The sequence below is a fragment of the Medicago sativa genome, chromosome 5, assembly GCF_051527215.1.
Source record: "Medicago sativa cultivar Bolivia chromosome 5, Bolivia_mono, whole genome shotgun sequence".
NCBI classification, from domain to species: domain Eukaryota; kingdom Viridiplantae; phylum Streptophyta; class Magnoliopsida; order Fabales; family Fabaceae; genus Medicago; species Medicago sativa.
Window position 1 is genome coordinate 68,113,532 of NC_140753.1, and position 19,468 is coordinate 68,132,999.

General features: G+C 35.9%; 2 protein-coding genes across 2 annotated transcripts; both read right to left on the bottom strand.

Annotated features, from left to right (window-relative positions):
* Positions 1 to 9,479: 9,479 nt before the first annotated feature.
* LOC146924331 (epi-neemfruitin B synthase L1AT-like) lies at positions 9,480 to 11,081 on the bottom strand. Its single transcript, XM_085709366.1, has one exon. The coding sequence runs from the start codon at positions 10,988 to 10,990 to the stop codon at positions 9,635 to 9,637; it is 1,356 nt and encodes a 451-aa protein (XP_085565492.1). The 5' UTR covers positions 10,991 to 11,081; the 3' UTR covers positions 9,480 to 9,634.
* A 1,346-nt stretch (positions 11,082 to 12,427) lies between these two features.
* On the bottom strand, positions 12,428 to 17,663 carry PDIL2-2 (PDI-like 2-2). Its single transcript, XM_085709367.1, has 9 exons — positions 17,485 to 17,663; positions 15,968 to 16,126; positions 15,010 to 15,123; positions 14,508 to 14,671; positions 14,294 to 14,393; positions 13,786 to 13,962; positions 13,551 to 13,696; positions 13,018 to 13,164; positions 12,428 to 12,928 (listed from the first exon to the last, which is right to left on the bottom strand). Exons 1-9 carry the CDS (start codon positions 17,605 to 17,607, stop codon positions 12,751 to 12,753), a joined length of 1,308 nt encoding a protein of 435 aa, XP_085565493.1. The 5' UTR covers positions 17,608 to 17,663; the 3' UTR covers positions 12,428 to 12,750.
* Positions 17,664 to 19,468: the final 1,805 nt, after the last annotated feature.

A 19,468-nucleotide genomic window follows, 5' to 3' on the forward strand; every position in this document is an offset into this window, starting at 1 on the left:
CACACAAACAATAATCACCTCACCATCACCAATACTTGTATATATGCAATCATTAACAATTCACCGCCACATATCATATATACAATCACCAACAATATTCAAAAATTCCACAACATGTAGTTGTCACATAAATACACCACCAATCATCTTTACATAACATATAACAACTCTCCATAAAGGATTCACCATCAATTAATTCTCAAAAGTCATTTCTAGTTAAATTCGTCTCTTAAAATCACAACATTGAGTTAATTGAACATTTGAGTCAAAACCAAGTAAACAAGCTCAATTGCCTATGTCATGTATTCTCACAAGTCACATATGTGTGTAATAGAGATTACACAAGCAATTCATCGGCCAAACACGACAAATTCAAATAAAAACTCAAAGTTCGTCTCACCTTATCATTTTTCACAAAAACTCTCATGTTCAAGCAAAACAAGTTAAGACTTGGTGGAACCAACCACAACTACTTTTTAAAATCATATGAACAAGAGCCTAGGCCAATCATAAGCAAACAAGCCTTAATCCCAAAATTAGCCTAAGTCGTTTGAGGAAAATCCCAAGTTTCAAACCATTTGAAAATTCGAACATTCAACAAAGCCAAATATGTTCCAGTTGAAAAGTAAGTGAAAACAGTACAAGAACACCTTCAAACGGTCGCTACGGACCCCTACACGACTGCCCCCGACCCCCCGAACACGGAACAACGGGTACGTTGCCCTGTGCAGGGCGCCTGGCGCCAGGAGTGTAGCGCCGGGCGCTAGCTCTCTGAGTGTGGGCGCCTAGCGCCCTAGCTCAGGCGCAGCGCTCCGCAACGTGCGTTTTCACGCGTTTCGGCCGCGGGTTTATGCCGTTTTCGCCCCAAAATCGGATGTTTAAAACCCTTCAATGTCAAAACTGATCTGAGGCATAACCCGAGGCTCCAACACATCAAACTCACACGTTTCGTAGTATTTGAATAAGTTATACAAACCTTTGAAAATTCATTTTCTCAAAACAAGTTTTCTTCTCTAATCAAAACCAATTTTCACAACAACCATTTTCAACAACAACATAACAATTCTCATCACCAATTCACAATTAATGATACCCAATGTATCAAACCATCAACAACATGATTCAAATCATCAACAACAACAATTGAGCATGAATCCATTCATAATTCATCAACCACAACTTCACAATTCATCAATTTCATCCAAAAACATACTATGCTCATTTCTACTCATTTTGACATACAAATTCAACAACAACAACACAATTATCATACTAATCATGTTCTCAATCATAACAACAGCAATTATGCACGAATTTACATCAATTAAAACCAATTCATCAATTTCATGAAAATGGGTAAAAGAGAAAAGTTATGAAATTATGAGTGAAGCCTAACCCTCTTACCTTAATTCTCCACAATCACTAGCTAGTGCCTCACTTTAGCTCCAACCCTTGATTCTCTAGCCTCTTCTAGCTCTCTCTAGTTCCTTCTCTTCAAAACCCTTTTTCTCCTCTTGAGCTTTCTCTCTAACTCTCTCTAATTGTGAAATGAAATGAAATGAAATGTTTGTAAGACCCCAATTTCACTACCAACTAGTGTTTATATAATCTCTACTCAATTGGGCTCAACTCACAATGTTTTAATGGGCCTAACCCATTTCTATTCTAACCCAAAATGTTATTACTCACTTAACGGTAAAATACAACGCTAACGGTCACTTAACGGTAAACTAAATAATTACCCCACTCTCCAACACTTAGTAAAATAAAACCCTCACTAAGCACTAAAAGTAACCTTCATCAAAATTACAAAATTACCCCTGCCCTCAAAATGACCAAAATACCCCTTAGTCCAAAATGACTAAAATACCCTTCTAACACCGAATTCTACGAATCCCAACCAAAATACACACAGAGGCAATTAATCACATAAGAGCACATATAACAAACATAAATAAATAAATAATAAAATATATCTAGCGAAAAATCGGGCTGTCACACTTGGTATTAATTTGCTCCACGCATCAAGTTTTTATTGGTGTGGTATTCACAACGAATCCGCAACAATTGGCGCCCACCGTGGGGCAAAGGTCAAATCAATAACCAGGTATCATGGGTTCGAAGTGGGATATTGAAAAGTTTACCGATAGTAACAACTTCGGGTTGTGGAAGGTAAAGATGAGGGCAATTCTAATTCAACAAAAGTGTGTTGAAGCACTGAAGGGAGAAACACAGATGCCTGCGCATCTGACACCTGTTGAGAAGGCGGAGATGAATGATAAAGCGGTCAGTGCTATCATTCTGTGTCTTGGGGGTAAGGTGTTGAGAGAGGTAGCAAGGAAGACTACTGCTGTGCTATGTGGAATAAACTTGATTCATTGTACATGACCAAGTCCTTGGCACATAGACAATGTCTGAAACAACAACTCTACTTTTACCGAATGGTGGAGTCAAAACCTATAATGGAGCAACTGACGGAATTCAATAAGATTATTGATGATTTGGCGAACATAGATGTAAATCTGGATGACAAGGATAAAGCCTTACACCTACTGTGTGCTTTACCTAAGTCCTTTGAGAATTTCAAGGATACAATGCTTTATGGCAAAGAAGGCACTATCACTTTGGAGGAAGTTCAAGCAGCTTTGAGAACCAAAGAGTTAACCAAGTTCAAAGAGTTGAAGGTTGATGATAGTGGAGAAGGCTTGAATGTCTCAAGGAGGAGAAGTGAAAACAGAGGAAAGGGGAAAGGCAAGAATTCCAGATCAAAGTCTAGGTCAAAGGGTGGTGATAATAAAACAAAGTATAAATGTTTTATTTGTCACAACTATGGTCACTTCAAGAAGGATTGTCCGGAGAGAAAGGGCAATGGAAGTGGTAATCCATCCGTTCAGATTGCAAGTGGAGAGGAAGGTTATGAGAGTGCTGGAGCACTAACTGTGACAAGTTGGGAACCTGAAAAGGGCTGGGTCTTGGACTCTGGGTGCTCTTATCACATCTATCCGAGAAAGGAGTACTTTGAAACATTGGAGCTGAAAGAAGGTGGAGTTGTTCGCCTTGGTAATAATAAGGCTTGCAAAATTCAAGGTATGGTCTAGGTTATTGTACTAGAATTGAACGTGGTATGATGAGAATTTCTCATGGTGCATTAGTTATAGCTAAAGGGTCTAAAATACATGGTTCATATATTTTAGAAGGTTCTACTGTTATAGGTCATGCATCGGTTGCTAGTGTAGACACTCTGGACATAACTAAATTGTGGCATTTAAGGTTAGGTCATGTCAGTGAGAAGGGTTTAGTTGAGCTAGCTAAACAAGGTTTGCTAGGGAATGAAAAATTGAACAAACTAGATTTCTGTGATAATTGCACATTAGGCAAACAACACAAGGTGAAGTTTGGGGTGGGTGTGCATAAATCTAGTAGGCCTTTTGAGTATGTTCATTCGGATCTTTGGGGTCTAGCATCAGTTAAAACTCATGGGGGAGGTTCATATTTCATGTCTATTTTTGATGATTATTCTAGAAGGGTATGGGTTTACATTCTGAAGAATAAAAGTGACGCTTTTGAAAAATTTAAAGAATAGCATACACTTATAGAAAATCAGATTGGAACTAAACAGAAAGTGTTGAGAACTGACAATGACCTGGAGTTTGTTTCAGAGCAGTTTAATGAGTTTTGCAGGAAACGAGGTATAAAGAGGCATAAAACCGTGGCATACATGTAACAGCCCAGGTGGGTCCCGCACCTATTAGTGGGGCCGTCCCACTACCCCGGCACTGTCACTCACAAGCTTAATCACCACCCCCCTCTCTAGTAGTGTTTTTGCCTCCCGTGGGAATCGAACCTAGTACCTGGGGATAAGTACTACTTCAATGCATTCCCACTACCAATTGAGCTACTAGCTCAATTGGTAGTGGGAATGCATTGAAGTAGTACTTATCCCCAGGTACTAGGTTCGATTCCCACGGGAGGCAAAAACACTACTAGAGAAGGGGGTGGTGATTAAGCTTGTGAGTAATAGTGAGACCGGGTGGGCCCCGGGCTGTTACAAAAAAAGGCGCCTTTTTTTGTAACAGTCCAGGTGGGTCCCGCACCTATTAGTGGGGCCGTCCCACTACCCCGGCACTGTCACTCCCAAGCTTAATCACCACCCCTCTTCTCTAGTAGTGTTTTTGCCTCCCGTGGGAATCGAACCTAGTACCTGGGGATAAGTACTACTTCAATGCATTCCCACTACCAATTGAGCTACTAGCTCAATTGGTAGTGGGAATGCATTGAAGTAGTACTTATCCCCATGTACTAGGTTCGATTCCCACGGGAGGCAAAAACACTACTAGAGAAGGAGGGTGGTGATTAAGCTTGTGAGTGACAGTGCCGGGGTAGTGGGACGGCCCCACTAATAGGTGCGGGACCCACCTGGGCTGTTACAATACACACCTCAACAGAATGGTCTTGCTGAAAGAATGAACAGGACCTTGTTAGAGCGTGTGAGGTGTATGTTGTTGGGAGCTGGATTGTCCAAAAGTTTCTGGGGAGAAGCTGTTAGTACTGCAGCATATTTGATTAACATATGTCCATCAACAGGGATATATCCCAAGACACCTATGAAGGTTTGGAGTTGGAGACCGGCAGACTACTCTAACTTGAAAGTTTTTGGAGCTTTAGCATTTGCTCATGTCAGACAGGACAAACTTGATGCTAGAGCTGTGAAGTGTATTTTCATGGGTTATCCTGAAGGTGTGAAAGGTTACAAACTGTGGAAGATGGAACCTGGAGGATCAAAATTTATTATAAGCAGGGATGTTACTTTTGATGAGACCCGCATGGGGATGAAGTGCAAAGACCTGGATACAAGCTCAGAAACGGGGGTAGAGAAAATTCAGTTTGAGGTGGATCCTACCACTGATGAAAGGGAAGAGGAGGATGAGACTCCAGTACCTGATGAGAGTGAAGGCCAAATGGATCCTGACTATCAGCTAGCAAGAGATAGGATAAGGAGAAAAATTAATCCACCTGATAGATACGGTTATGCTGACCTCATATCTTATGCTTTGAATGCAGCTGAAGAATTGCAAGACTCGGAACCAAAGAACTTCAGGGAAGCATTAGAAAGCAATGAAAGCAAGGACTGGCTGAATGCAATGAATGAGGAAATACTTTCATTGGAAAAGAACCAGACTTGGAAACTTGTTTCATTACCTAAGAATCAAAGGGTAGTGGGAAGCAAGTGGGTGTTTAAGAAGAAAGAAGGTATACCAGGGGTCGAAGCACCAAGGTATAAGGCAAGACTTGTAGCAAAGGGTTTTACTCAGGTAGAAGGGATTGATTACAATGAAATCTTTTCACCGGTGGTAAAACATTGTTCTATAAGGGTACTTATGGCGATTGTTAACATGTATGATCTTGAGTTAGAACAAATGGATGTGAAGACCGCAATTCTACATGGAGAGTTGGAAGAAACTATCTATATGCAACAACCAGAAGGTTTCGTAGAAGATGATTCAAAAGTATGTCTGTTGAAGAAATCTTTGTATGGGTTGAAGCAAAGTCCAAGGCAGTGGTATCGTCGGTTTGATGAGTTCCTAGTAAAGGCTGGTTTTGTGAGAAGCAACTATGATAGTTGTGTTTACATGATGAGAAGGAATGAGAAAGTCATTCTCTACCTTCTCCTTTATGTAGATGATATTCTTATGGCAAGTTCTGACATGCAAGAGATTCAGAAGCTCAAGAAAAGATTGAATGATGAATTTGAGATGAAGGATCTTGGTAATGCAGAGAGGATACTTGGTATGGATATCATAAGGGACCGAAACAAAGGTGAGCTGTTCTTATCTCAGCAAGGTTGTAACACCCCGTTTTCCCAACAAGAAAATTTCTTAAATATAAATCAGAGTTTAACAACTTTAAACGGAATGCTACACTTCTTAAAAATTCATAAACTGAATAAATAACAATTTATTCTTCAAAATCATTTAACATAAGTATTTCAAAACTTCGCAGCGGAATTAGTTCATTCAACATAAAAAGTCTTTGCCATGCAGGCCTCATCAGAAAATCTCATAAGTCTTAGTTCAATATTTATTCATAAAAGTTCATAAACAATACGTAAGGAATAGAAGTAAAGTCAAGTCCCATCCTGTTACGTATCAGAGCACCTAGACACACATGTGAGGAGTCCACTCACGACGCCTCTAATCTTGATTACCTTAGATTAATTCCTGAATCAGCAGCAGCGTTCTTCTTTCCTAAGGTCTTCTCCTCTTCTCTTGACTTTTCTCTTCTCTTCTCTTCTTGTTCTCCTCTTTTCCAAAAAGCGGTTTAACGTAAAACTCTTTCTAAAAACCTAACTTCTCTATTTATAACACCTTCTTATTTCTCTTACACCTCAAAACTACTCTTTTCCTCATAATCTTATTTATTTCTAAATTAAATATATCTCTCACAAATAACAAATATATTTCTACACCACATAACAAATATATCTCTAACAAATAACAAATATATTTCTACACCAAATAACAAATATATCTCTAACAAATAACAAATATATTTCTACACCAAATAACAAATATATCTCTAACAAATAACAAATATATTATGCTAGTAAATACCAACATATAACATAACAAAATACCACTCATCAAAATAAATCGACGAAATCATAAAAAGACATCTAATCTCAAAACTACCTCCAAATCTACTTACTCTAATAATTCTCATATTCTTATAAATAATAGAATAATGCCACTTAATAAAATACTAACACCTCACATATTTAAATAAATCACATAAATAGACTCTAACTTAATAAAAATAATTAAATAAAAAGGAGGGCGTTACAAAGGTTACTTGAGGAAAGTGGTGGAACGGTTCAGAATGAAAGATTCTAAGGTCGTTGGCACTCCTCTTGGTCATCACACAAAGTTGTCAACAAAGCAGTGTCCTCAATCCGATGAAGAGAACAGCAAGATGGAGGGTACTCCCTATGCAAGTGGGGTTGGATGCATCATGTATGGTATGGTTTGTAGTAGACCAGACTTATCCTATGCAATAAGTGTGATAAGTCGGTTTATGGCAAATCCGGGTCAAGTGCACTGGCAAGCTTTGAAGTGGGTTCTGAGATATTTAAATGGGACTTTGAAAGGTGGTCTGAAGTATACAAGGTCACAACCAGGAAGGGATGCTTTGGAAGGATATGTGGATGTGGACTATGCAGGTAACGTAGACACTAGAAAATCTTTGTCAGGATTTGTGTTTACATTGTTCGGTACAGCAGTAACTTGGAAGGCAAATCAACAATCAGTTGTAGCTCTTTCAACAACTCAAGCAGAGTACATTGCCCTTGAAGGGGTCAAGGAAGCCATATGGTTGAAAGGTATGATTGGAAAAATGGGGATTAGTCAAGGGTGTGTGAAGATATATTGTGATAGCCAAAGTGCCATTCATTTGGCAAATCATCAGGTCTATCATGAAAGAACAAAGCACATTGACATTCGTTTGCACTTTGTTAGAGACATGATTGAGACAAAGAAGATCATGGTGGAGAAAGTGGCATCGGAAGAAAATCCAGCAGACATGTTCACCAAATCATTACCAAGATCAAGATTCAAGCATTGCTTGGACTTGATTAACTTCATAGAAGAATAGATGAAGGTTGGAGAGAGCAACAAAGTGGTTGATGGTTAAATTGACATCATCACTAATTTAGAGTCAAGGTGGAGAAATGTTGAAAGTGACTCAAAATTTGGAAGCTGGAGTTCTGGGAAATCGTAGTACGATGGCAAGCATCGTAGTACGATGTTGGATGTTCAGTTCTTTGGTTCGTCACTGGAAAAATCATAGTGCGATGGAGTTATATCGTACTACGATGGTACGCTGATGCAGAAAAACAGAAACGTATTTCAGCGTAGATTTTGTTCCAATTTATTTGGGGATACTTTCCACTATAAATATAAACCTTGTATCAGATGATTTTGTGTGTAGAAAACAGGGTTTAGAAGCCAACATACAAACTAGGGTTTATAGAGAATTTCTCTTGGCAACAACACTAGGGTTGGGATTGTTTTGATTCACCTTGAACAAAGCACTATTAGGATTGAATCTCTTGGTCACGGGAAGAGGCTGGGACTTGGGTAGAATTAGGTTTGAAGACTGATTCTTGTGACTCAATACCTCTTTGTAAAGAAACTCATATCATTATAGTGGAACGGAGAGCTGCTCTCTCCCCCAGAGTAGGTCATCATTAGACCGAACTGGGTAAACAGATTCTTGTGTTCTCTTTCTCTCTTCTCTTGCTGTTTATTTTTGTTTGAATTATTTTGTCACCCGCTTGATTGATTGCTTGGTATTAATTTGCTCCACGCATCAAGTTTTTATTGGTGTGGTTTTCACAACGAATCCGCAACACCTATCATTTATATTTTGAAACTCGCTTGATTGATTGCTTGGTATTAATTTGCTCCACGCATCAAGTTTTTATTGGTGTGGTTTTCACAACGAATCCGCAACACCTATCATTTATATTTTGAAACTCAACAGTTTTGGGAAGCTGGCTGGATGGCGTGCCTTCAATTTCTGATTCATAATATTCGGAAGTTGTGAATAAAATAGGTTCTGATTGTATATTTTCAACAACAATGCTCACCAAATCAGAATGAGGGAAACAAGATTTATCTTTCTTGGAAGAACTATTTACATCTGACATATGAAAGTTTCTAATTGATTGAGAATCTGAAAAGTGAGTTTGCAGTTCCACGTTCTCATCAGTCTCCTCGATAATTTGATTAGTTCCAACTACAGATGCATCATTTCTTTTAGTTGTGTCATTATTAATGATGTTAAATGTTTCATCGACATTAACATTAAGATACCTTTGAATATACATTATCAGAATAGAGTGTTTAGCAATATCTTTAACTGTCTTACGCGAGTTACCTGCCATTCTGGAAGCACGTCTCAAAAGGTCGGTCAAGAAGTAATCTTTGTTGTAACAAAACGGACAACGATATATCGAATTGGAGATTTTAAACTTGTAGTAATCATCCTTCAACTTGTTCTAATATCTTAGCTCATAGTATTTCAAATCGGATCCACGGATATGTTTTGATTTTCGGTACGTAACAATAGTATGGTTATTATTACGAACCCTAATAACCGGAATTGATCCTCCTCCCCTGTTCGGATTGTTTCTGTTGTTGTTGTTGTCATCGTCAACCTTAGCTGTCAACACTGCCATCTGATCTGATTGAGTTTTGATGGTCGTGGTAAGAGTTGCTTTGCGGTTATGCTTGTAAACTCTGCCCTCGTCATCAGTTGATCTCCCATGGCTGATCACGTTAGGAAAAGAACAGGAGAAACCTGCTATGATACCAACTGACGCAGTCAGAAGCGTAAGCTAGCAAGCGCTAAACCTAGACTGAAAAGAAACAAGTTTGCAATCGACAAACTTGTGAAAATAGGGTTCCGGAATCCACCAGAAATTGAGAAAAACTCTCTAAAATATTACTGATTGAATAAAAGTTGCCTCTACATATGTTAAGCTTAAATAGGTAAATAACAAACCCTAAAATACTATAGAAAATAACAAACTGAAACAAAAACAGAAAATTACTAAAATTGAGCTAAGATAAAAATACTATAGAAATACTGTGGAAACCCGAGGTGATGAATGGAGCAGACAGTCATCATATCCAACATTGTTTGGATTACGAGAGGAATACTGAAGAAGCTTAAATTCATGTTCAAACTTAGCCATATATTTCTCTTCCATGTTCACAAGAGCTTCAATGCCATCTCCATCTTTTGTATCCATTAGACCAATATAATTCCTTGATGAACAACCGGTAGTGGTGATCCATATTGGTTTTCCCCATCCAAAATCTGCTTCATACATTGGAAACCTACACCAACTACTAAAACCAAACACATTTGTATTCTCGGGTTGAGGCTCTGTAGCTTGCTTCAAGCACTCAGATATCAACAAATTGTTTTTCCCTATCTCTCTAAACATTTTAGGATAATCTTCACAAAACTCAGATAACCCTTCTTGTATTTTGCAGACCAACTCCTCTAATTCCATTTCCTTCTTATTTGTCATCATAGACGAAAACCAAACCATGTTCCCTACACATTTTTCAGACAACGGAGGATCCATTCTTTTTCGAAGATCCACAGCCATGCAAAACAAAGCCGTCTGAAAATTTAACCCCATAATTGAAACGACATGCTTGTAAATCCAAGCAGTTACAACTTGTACGCGTGTAGGAGAATGCATGGAACTAGAAGTTACCATTGCCTTCAGAGACTTGATCATTGCAGGTTGAAAAACAAATCTTTTAAACTCCACATTGTTTTCTCTCTTTAACACCATTTCTGGGAAGATAGGCAAATCCCTTTGTGGAAAAATTGTTGCTCCTACATCAAGTAAACTTAAGGGTGATACTACTAAATCTTTTTCATCTTCCTCAAACTTTTGGTTGATAATGGCCCAATCATTCATGAAGTTGAAAATGGTTGCAGCATCACCAAGTTTGTGACTAATGCAAATACTTATTACCATTCCTCCACATGCAAACCAATTTATTTGAATGGCTATAAAACTTGCACTCCAATCCATTTCTTTCCATTGGAATTCATCAGGGAACAAAGGGTTTAACAATTTTTCTGTGGGATTTTGGCGAATCTCTGAAAGTTTGTTTTTTACCTTTGTGACCAAAAATAACACACCTTGATCATTACATTCAATGGTAGTTTTATCTTTAATCCTACCAGCAAAATGATAGTATTTAGATAAAAGTTGAGATAAGGATTTTCGAAGTTGTGATATTTTTGAATTTTGGTCTATACTCTTGTTTGGGTTGTAAAAGTAAAGCAATGGTACATAGTTACTGAAATAAATGTTGTCTATGAAAGAAAGTGGATAAAGTTTGAGATGAGAAGGAGTTGGTGATGAAGGTTTGATTGTTTCTCTTGAAAGTAATTCAATCTCCATATGGTAATGAATTGCCTCTCAAACTGATGAAATATTTGAATATTCTGACTAGTACAATTTATGTAGTGACTCGTATATTGATTGAATGTAACTATAGCACAAGTGTTTATATAGTGCTTGAATTATAAAAGCTATATTACAAGATCAAGACCAGTCTAAAGTATGAACACATGTATGAATTATAATTATATACTAGCGCTCACCAACGTGTTATTATCTTAGGAGGTAACGTTGTACATGTGCCATCCTATAAAAGAAAAATTCGAAAATAGTCAATCACGCTGTTATTCGTTTCGGTGACATTCAGCTTTAGCGTGCGTTATTCAGATCTAAGATTTATTATATTTATTTGAAACATGCATATAGTATCAGATTTATTTATTAGTAGTACCAGTCAAAAAGATGAAGCTTGCATAGATTATTTTATTGATTAATTGTCACAATGGTCAATAGTTAGGTTTCGTATAAATTTACCTAGACGACTTTACTCTTCATTTTTTCCCTCTCTAAGTAGCCTAAAAGCGAAACTCACACACGCACATGTTGATATGTGAGGAATTAAATTACATGTTCAAACTCGCGCAACCTTTTACCATCTCACATGTACTTACGCGACTTGACTCTTCATTGAACTTGACTACTTTTCTATATTGACACAAACAATCCATTTGTGTTTTTTTTGCTACTATGCTAAACACGACAACAAAGGAAAAAAGAAAACGAGAAGAGAAAGCAAATACAAACTACCCTCTAGAAAAGAAAGTTATGCATGCGTCCATCTTCCGAAAATACAAGAGATTATCCGGATAGGAGGCATGATAAATAAAATCATTATCCGAGGAGGCTCCAAGCTTGGCCAAATAATCCGTACATTGATTTCCCTCTCTAAAAGTGTGACAAAATATAGTATTAATTTGCTCAATCAAGTCCTTAACATTAAAACGGCATAAACATGAAACAATGAAGGGAGTCGGAATAGCAAACAAGTTCATCAATATTCAATCCCCAATTTTTCCCCCGAATAAGAGACCTTGATAAATAACTCATTTGGTAATATTAACACCCAAAATAGAAACATTAATTGCACTAACAACTTTTCTTGAGAGAAGTGAAAAATGCAAAAGGGGCTTAGATATAGGGTCGGAGGGAGTAATTTATATAGACTCGTAAATGGAAATGAGTCTCGCCATCTTCTAAACACTTCACTAATGCATGTAGGCGGTACAAAAGTTTGATTATTATATAAATTTCAAGAAATAGAGTCTCCGTAAACATAGCTCGAACGTTGCATTATAAAGGGGTCAAAATTTGAACTTCAAATTCCCACTTATTCACCTTAATACGAGTTTCAAGCCACTATGCTACTTTAAAAAAAATCAAGAAATAGAAGAGTGTAGTTAAAAGTGTTGAATGTTGCACACAACCGGCTATGGTCAATGAGGAACGATCCAAAGAACCAGGTCTTCTCGTACTAATGTTCAATCAATTGTTCATTAATGGGAAAAATGAAAATAACAACATGCCAACATTTTCCTGAGGTATGTTGTACCACTGAATGAGAATGACATGAAGCTCCTCAAAAGACCACTCATCACTATACTAGTCTTTAATTCCGAACAAGAAAAATCTGAAAAACAGCGAGGACAATCATCTTTAAGACCACACATTTCCCTTTAATATTCTACATACTATCATCTCCTATAGCATAAAACTGGTAATGACTTCAAGACTAATTTTGTAACACTTAGTTTCGCGTTTCCTTATAGTTCATCTTTGGTTGAGGCATCTTCTCCCATGAGTTCTTCAAGAGAAAATTCATCTTCCTCAATTATTTCTCCATCTTTTCCATCCCATGGTTCTGTCTTTACAATGGTGGGAGGAGTGTCACCTAGGGGCAAGTTCCCTTTGCCTCCACGTCCAGCTTCTTTCACAAATTCTCTGAAGAAAACAAATCAATAAAGTTCAAGTACTTGTTTGCTTCAGTAAAGCGCCAACTATTTAGCATAAAATTAGAAAAATAGACTTACATAATTTGGTCAAGTTCAAAAGCACTCTTGAGAGGAGCATAAACACCTTTCTTAACGTTCAAGGCTACTAATGCTGGATAACCATACCCACCAACACCAACTTTCTGCTCAAGGTCTGGCTGCTTACCGGCAGCTGCCCATACATAGCTGTTCAAGACCCAAATTCAAACAAAAAACCATTAAGCATTCGTCAACAAAGACTGATTTAAGAGTTTGATGAAGATGCATTGTTGGTGCAAAATAGTTTTACACTGATATCCAATGAGAACCCATTATATTTCCATGTAAGTACACTTTGCAACCGCAATTTAAAAATAACTGCAACATGCACGATTCACATTGAACGTCAGTGTAAAACTAGTTTACACTGACAATGCATGTTGCCTTTTATCTTGATTTAAACATGTTTGTAAAGCATTTACAAAATCAATAGTATAAACCGAAAAAGTTGAATTTGAAAGATTAACTCATGAGTCATAGAGGGATGTGAAAGTATGAACTATGAAATGTAAGCAAAATGTTTTTTTACTTGCCTGTAAGGACTCCTTTTGAACTTCTCTGCAACTGTTAATAACTGCTGAAGGTATCTGTTTCTCCCCTCCGCCTTGGAATCCAAAATGTCGGGAAGGAAGGAAACAAAACAGATAGCAGCAGAACCACATTTCTCTTCCAAAACATCCTATAGACAACACTCATGTTTATATCTTATATTCTTTCTTTCAAATCAGTGTACAATCAAGTAAAGTTTGCAGGAGAACAAACACTCACTGGACTATATAGCTCTGTCACTTCTGGAGGAGCAACATTTGTTTCCAGCTGCTCTAGTGCGAATGATTCGATGGCTGATGCAGTTCTAGCACCCTCGTAAGGAATTGGAGTATCTTTATCGGCTCCAAATACCAAGATTGTTGGGAATCCTTGAACATTGAACCTGCTCATTAGAGACTGACAAAAAAAATATCCTGTCAGAATAATATAAACTGAAAGGCAGAATAAAAAGCTTAATATTGAACACTAATAATATAAATAAATTGAAAAGTAAGGTTGAGATCATCTTGATCATCATGCAGATAGCGAAAAATAGCGGTTTGTTAAAGTTCCACTACAGTGCTATAGTGCTTCTATAGCTGGCTATTTGACAACACTTTCTACTAAATTGTATATCACCGAACAATAACAGTTTGTTAAAATTCTGCTACGCTATAGCCGCTATTTGACGAAACTGATTCTAATTTTTATCAACTACTATGAGATTAGATATACTCCATAAGCTTACCTTGTCAGCATCACAGTCAACATGACCCAGTTTAACCTTCCCTTTCAAATTATTGGATGCTCTTTTCCACTCAGGAGCTAATTTTTTACAATGGCCACACCTTTGAGAAATAAAAAAAGACAAAATTTGTTATTAGATTTAGAAACTGCAAATCTGAAAGTAGAATTACATGTTCAGTCAGGTAATAAATAATTGAAATATAGGAAGTACTCACCAAGGTGCGAAAAATTCTACAATCCAAAGTTCTTTGCTTTTGATAACCAATTCATCGAAGTTACTAGAGTTCAGTTCTACCGAAGAAGAAGCGGTGGTTTCTTTTTTTTCATTTGATCCACCTGTTGCTTTTCCATTTAACCGTTCCTTCAAAAGAGCCTTTACCTGTACATGCAAATAAACTATAATCACACAATATTACAAGCAGTAGTCACTGAACAGTCAACCCTAATCCCAATACATTGATATTCTCACTCTGCTGAAATTTTGTACACTACCAAGTGATGTTGCAAGAAGAGTTTCCCTTTCAAGTTATTAATCAAATTCTCCTTTATTTGTAGTAATTTTTCATAAAAGTACAAGAAATTGTTGTTTTCCACAAAAAGAAGACATCTATCTACTCTATCCAAAATCCAAATTGTAACACTACACATGTTGGAAATATTTGATTGAAACTTTAGGGAGGGAAATGTTAAAACATCCAAGAAGAGATTCCAACAAACCTGTTGAAGTGCAAATTCTGCGATTGGTTTAACATCTCTGGCTCCTTGGTAATCAACTGGTGGTTTTCCAGGTGCAAACACCTTTATAGTTGGAAATCCTCTAATACCATATTCCTGAAGGGAATTAAGAAAAGACACAAAAATCTAAATGATTTTTTCAAATTTTGCAATTTACAGTTATAATAAAATAAATGAAGAAAATAGCCGAACATGTAAATCATAACAGAAGAAAGATACAAGCATTAGATGAATAAATATTTCATCATGCAAACAATAACAAATGTCATGTAAGCGACAGGAAAATAAATAATCTCAACAAACATATTCTTATTCACTAATGTAATTTATTCTTTGGTTGCTTTACATAGAATGGGAAGACTAGGAATGTAACGAAGGAAAAACTTTACATATAAGGATATACAATATGTAGAGCATGGTAGGATCTTGGGCATGCCCTAAAACATCAAACAATTTTATATCTAAAATGATCAAAATGATGACGTTAGTTACAGGAGGACACTTGACCCTATTGGGATTAACAACTTAATTAAGCACTTATCATATAAGTGTTTATGTAGAAACTATTTCTATAAAAAAGATAAAACAAATTCAACCTGTTTTTCATATAAGCTATAAGCTGTTTTCATAAGTTATCATAGAGCATACACAGTTTTCATAAACTTTCCCTAACTGTCTAACAGGTACTTATGTCAATAGTTAACTCGAATAAACCAATCTAAACAGGTTCAATACCATGTTTTGCATCGTCCGTGGTCCATCAAAGGTATGTATTTCCAGTGTACATTGTACAGAAATGTGAAACATATAATAACACATTCATATTCATAAAGGTTAAATGTAAGATGAAAACAACACATGCAGCATAGTCTTACTTTAATATATGTCATTTAAATTTAAATACTGAATCTGAGGAATGAAGAAATGAACAATGGAAAACCTGAGCCAGAGATTGGTGAGCATCAGCATCAAGTGCTGCAACAGTAACTACACCCTTTAATACAGTAGCTGCCTTCTCCCATATAGGAGTCAGAGCCTTACAGTGCCCGCACCATGGAGCAAAGAATTCAACAAGAACAACTCCATTTGAATTCAGAACCTGACATTATTCAAAATGGCACCCATAAAAACCTGATGCATTACAAACTAGAAAAAGCTAACTCATAAAAATTATTCGTATTTTCTTGGGGAGGGGCTCGTATTTCATCATATCAAAGTCCAATCATAATACAATAGTATAAAAGACTGTTTGGATAAACAACTTAATTAAGTGCATATGTATAATTTATCTTTATAACAAAAGATCAAATAAAATCAAAATGTTTTCATACAAGTTATAGACTGTTTTCATAAGCTATCTTGAAGAGCTTATGAAAATAAGGGGAAAACAACTTATGGACACGTCATGAGCAATTTTCGTAAGTTCTCTCAAACAGTCTTATAAGTGCTAATGTAAATAGATAAGTTCATATAAAACAATCCAAACAGACCTTAATTTGAGTTTAGTTAGTATAAAAATATTTACAGCAATGAATCACATGCAATCATATGTGTGACTTTAGAAGTAGTTATGATTAAATCGAAACGTCCTTAATGAATCACCTAGAGTAGAATTGATTTTGCCTTCAAAATAGATTCTACTTGAAGCTGGAAATTGTAGCTTCTAATTCTAGAATTTTTTTTAGAGTATAATTGATCTTGCCTCCAAAGTAGATTCTACTTGAAGCTGGAAATTGTAGCTTCTAATTCTGGTATTGTTTTTTACACTCAAATTTATTGTTCACCTCACTTTCACATGAACCTATCCAAACATAAAATCACTTTACCTTCAACTAAATTTTAGTGCTAATCAATTTCACATAATCAATTCTTTCAAAATCAATTTTTCTCACCACAGAACGAAACATACACAACATCTATGAAAGCACGGACACCTAATACGACATGGACACTGACATGTGGAAACCGATAATAATTTTAGAAAATGACATAATTCCATGTAAACAAATGTGTCAGTGTCTGTGTCGGACACGCCTAATCCGAAGAGTGCCGGTGCTTTATGGCATAATATTAACACATGAATTAAAAGATCTTTTTAAGAATTTATATGAATTAAAACCTATTAATTTTTTTCAGATGATAAAACACAACATTAACACATACTTGCATAATAGTATGAATCAACAGATTTGTTACATTATATATATCACACAAATCAAAAAATTGTAATTCCACAAAACCCAGAATCATAAAATCAACCATATTCACACACTAATCAACAAAAACAGAAACACCACAATACAGCAACATAGCAAAATTCCAAACACAAAACACCCAGATAGTTTTCAAGCATAAAACTACAAAATTTAACAATTCTACGCAATACCCATTTGAAAAAACCAGCTAAAAAAGTGGGATCACGAACTGGGTCAATGAAAAATTGAAAAAAGATTAAACCTTGGACTTGAAGTTGTTAGGAGTGAGTTGAAGAACGGGTGAGGAAGAACCGTAGAGAGCGTGAGAAAGGATGAGATTGTTGAAGAGAAAGATAGTTACAGCAATGAATGAGAGTTTCGCCATTGTTGAAGAAGCGTAGATTGATGGATGAATCTGCGAGTGATGAAAATGGCGTTCTTGTATGAAGAGAAGAAGGAACTCTCTATTGCAACGTGTGTCATCCAATAAAAGATTGCCACGTCATCTCTCGTGTGTAAATATTTGTTAAAAATTCAAATCTTTTTAATCTCATTGGACAAAAACTTTATGGGTGGTCTCATAAAATTTGGAAAAACAATAAATTAATTATTTTGGCAAAAAAATAATAATTATGTCACCTTATTCTTGTTTTACAAGATAATGTTAGGTCTTTCCATTGTTATATTAAGTCTCTCATCCCAAATTATAAATTGTTTTACTTATTTCACATAAATTTAAAAATATAACTAGTGTTTTCGAAAAAAATAAGTTATGAGTAAAAAAAATAAAGAATTAAAATAAGATAAAGTAATAAATAATTAAGGGTATAATAGAAATAGTAACATTAATGCTTTTGTAAAACAATTTGACACAACATTTTTGCAAAACAACTTTTAATTTACAACCTAGGAACAAGGAGGAAGAGAAACAAACGTCTATTGAATATTTGAATAATTTTTTTTTGAAAGGATTTAAATATTTGAATAATGTTATATTGTGAAAATGTCTTTTATAGAAGAAACCTTAGATAAATAAACAAAATGCACAAGGAAACTTGGTTGCATAATACATATTCAAGGGTAGAAAACTTGCTTAATTTGACGAACATTTTCTTTTTATTTTTTTCCTTCCCTAAATTAGGTTTACCTATCCAATTTTTTGTTTTTCTTAAATAAGTATTTAGCTTGTAAGAAAAAATTATGTGTAATAGCTTAGCAAACTTAATTGTTTGTTTTTAAAAAATAAAAATAAGTATGCCCAAAACAATAGACTTCAGTACTTACAAAAGTTACTGTTTTTCTTCAACCCTTGTGACATACTTTTCTCATAGGGATGTCAATTCCATCAATAAAACGGAGATCGCTTTGTTTGGAGATACGCAGAAGAAAAATTATTCCCTGCGGAGATGGGAGAGAAAGTCCCCCAGGCTAGTGCGATGATGGGGACGAAGATCATACCCTCCGTCTCGTGAGGACCCGTCCCCGAACAATTCACTATAATACATTTTATATAATTTCTTGTTAAAAAAAATGTATATTATAATTTATTTGTCTTTTAAAACAATGTGTTGAAAATTTTTATATGAAATGTTTACCATAATGTTTTAATATTATACTAGTTTTGTGTATTCATGTATTTGTGGCGTATCGCATTTGCACCCATACTATGTTTTAATATTATACTAGTTTTGTGTATTCATGTATTTGTGTATTACTCCAGTTGTGACCGTTCTCAAGCTTACCAAAAAAAAAAGATTTTGTACCTTTTGACATTGTACTCCTAATAGAAGCTTAAGAACAAACACTGTAATTTTACATACATTCGCGTCTCCTCGCTAGACCTAACACGAGGCATGTGTTCCTCAAAGGATATCTCGTGGTTATGAGTTATAGCCTGGCTGATACAGCTAATGTGGTGAAGTATCAATACAAGGACATTACTTGTGTGAAGGTTAAATACAAGAACTTTGTTGATAACATGGACAACCTGATGAAGAATGGAGTTGTTGATTCTTGTCACTTTACTGACGAGGAGATTTGGGAGTGTGTTGAAATGTGTGATGAGTATCCAAAAAAGCGGTTTGGAAAAGCCAACATTTACAAAAATCTGGTGTTCGCTAAGGATGATCTTGTCGTCTTTATTACCGATGAACATAATGATCTTGTTGGCACACAGCCTGTGTATGGGAACCGTGAAAGGTTATGGAATAACATAACTAATATAGCCATCAAAGTGGGTGTTGTTG